The 2,574-nt window shown below is 36.0% G+C and overlaps 1 protein-coding gene across 1 annotated transcript in view; it reads left to right on the forward strand.

The window, feature by feature from the left end:
* Positions 1–851, forward strand: part of LOC106819231 — a 2,147-nt gene extending 1,296 nt beyond the window's left edge. The window contains exon 3 of the mRNA XM_014823879.1: positions 321–851. Coding sequence (XP_014679365.1) covers positions 321–367 — 47 coding nt within the window. The 3' untranslated portion in view covers positions 368–851. The remainder of the gene's footprint in view (positions 1–320) is intronic.
* Positions 852–2,574: the final 1,723 nt, after the last annotated feature.

Raw genomic sequence — 2,574 nt, forward strand, 5'->3', positions numbered from 1 at the left:
TTCCGTTCACTTTCCACCCACACACACACACACACATCCGCTGCTTATGGCCATCTTCACGACAGGAGCTCATGACATAGACATCTGTCATATTGTGCTTGTTTGCAGCGTATCGTTTATGAAATATCTGATCCACAAAATGTCTTGATTTAATGAATTAAATGATTAATTTGATGAGTTAATTTATCTAGTTGCATACTGTACATTTGTTGGAAGAAAGATGGCGGACAACCTTAAATTTACCGCAAATTCTATACGTATGAAAATACAGCATATCAAAGATATTAATTTCTTGTTTGCTTTTAATTTTTGTGGTTTAGAATACGTTGCTGCCGATACATTTCTGATTTTGGTGCAGCGTGCCTAATACAGGACTACAAGGCAGCCTGGCAGATATCATAGGAAAGCCACGTACGGCACGTCGTCTACTACAGCACTGATTGTGTAGTATAGGACGCACGTGAATTCCAGCACGCATGGTTCTACAAATACGACTTCTAATCCATATTCACCACTGCTGACAGTTATGTCTGGTTTCAGAATACCGGTATATAATAAAATTAATATCTTAATAGTTTAACATTCATGAACGAAAGTTACCATGTACCCTAACCTAACGCATGCAAAAACAATACTAATAACACACGACTTTAGTTTTTTAAACTCCTCTAGTATGGTAGAGTAATATGTAATATGCTATAGTACCATGACGTGATGTATACGGATAGGAGAGGCGTGGAAGCAGGCGGAACTTTATCTAGAAACTTCATCTAATTCTACTTGGAAGCTATGTTCAAGCTCATATGTCGATTGTTGTATGTATGACTGCTATAATATGACGGTTATAGGCTTTAAAGTGATTACGTCACCGTAAATAGTAAAAATAAAAATAAAATTTCCACTTTTTCACAAAATATAAGTAATTCTGTTCACTTTTTATAGTTAAATTACTGCATTATACTTTTTATTTTACTATATTGTTCGATGTGAACATACACTCGTGACTCATACATAGCCCATAGCAAGCAATTAATCTCAGGAACACAATATCAAATCGTCCCGTTTTTTTTTCAACTAGTTGAGAAACAATCTTATCAGGTAAGAATTTGAGGATACGTTTAGTCCCGTTAATTCTTACTTTTAATGTAAAAACATGGCAACAAAATGTTTACAAATTTTACCATAGAAAATTCGTGACTTAGTCAATTTAAATAGATGATGGGTAGGTTATGAATGATGGTCAATTTGCTCATAGTACAAGATTGCTTATGTAGATTAAAATGTTCATCAAATGCTGCGTGATTTAATATAATAGGGAATAGGAACACAAGTCAATGTAGCATATCCTACTAACCATGTTAGGCTAAGGTAGCTCATGTTCTGTGGAGTATACGTCACTAGATATACAGTATGTTAAAGTTGCCAACATTTGCACTGAGGAAAGAGGAAACGAAATATTAGATAAAAATAAACTTGCTGTCTCAAGAACAATAATGTCACCATACAATCGCATGCGATATTGCTTCAAATGTTTCCGGTACTGAGATAGATACAGTCATATTCCATTTTGCCAAGCATATTTAGCTTTATGTCTGAATTTAGTAGGTACGTGGAGGGCCAGTCACCTTGTCATTATTTATTGAGTTGTGCTGGTTGACGCACGTGAATTCCAGCAGCAGTCTCTCTTATGGACCTTTGATGTGATAAATACATCCTGTACGCTTACATCCGGCTTACACGCCTGTAATGTTCGATAATTTGTTGAGCGGATTCTTAATTTATTCTGTGAACACAATTAATTTCCAATGTGCAATATTCAGCAATGTCATCGCCTATCATTTTGTACTTTAAAATAGTTTCCCTTTATCAACAAGAAATAAATAAAACATCCGACAAATGTCAAATAGTCGCAATGAAAAATGATTAGGTGCATATGGGCAATGGTGCGCTTTTTCTAACTGTGCGAAGCATTTCAATTGGCTAGATTAGTTATTTCATACAGTCATCCCTCCTCGCCTATCATGACGATAGCATTACTTGAAAATTCCCGAATTAGTAAAACCGTGAATGATGAATACACTGAGCTGGCATGACTGTCAAAGAATGCGTATGCTGCAAGAAGAGCAGCCATGTCGTAAAAAATGGAGCAAGATGCAGCGAATCTACCCCGTGAAGTATTTATATTCGCAAATGACTGCTAGTTTTCCAGTTGCTATAATGCGCGCAGCCGAGAAAATTAGTTCCCAAATCAACGTCATCCGTGTGACGTCACGAGAGACGCGTTTTTCACATAGTTTCTTTATGTTTACGTTTAGAGTGTTTCATAAATATTATTACTAATGCATATAATTTAAAAATAAACATAGCTACACTTTACTAGGGTTAACATGCGCATTTTGGGGGGTTCGCGTAGGTTCTAACTATATTTAGTAATATGAAGAAATCAACTGTATGGCGCTACTTTGTTGTTAAAATGACATTAATTTATTAATTTACACTGCTTGCAACCATGCAGGGGCGGTTTCAGACCGTATTTGCCGTATTGGGAAATACGGTCTAGATTTCAAAGTGCCC

The sequence above is a fragment of the Priapulus caudatus genome, unplaced genomic scaffold (assembly GCF_000485595.1).
Source record: "Priapulus caudatus unplaced genomic scaffold, Priapulus_caudatus-5.0.1 Scaffold3008, whole genome shotgun sequence".
NCBI classification, from domain to species: domain Eukaryota; kingdom Metazoa; phylum Priapulida; class Priapulimorpha; order Priapulimorphida; family Priapulidae; genus Priapulus; species Priapulus caudatus.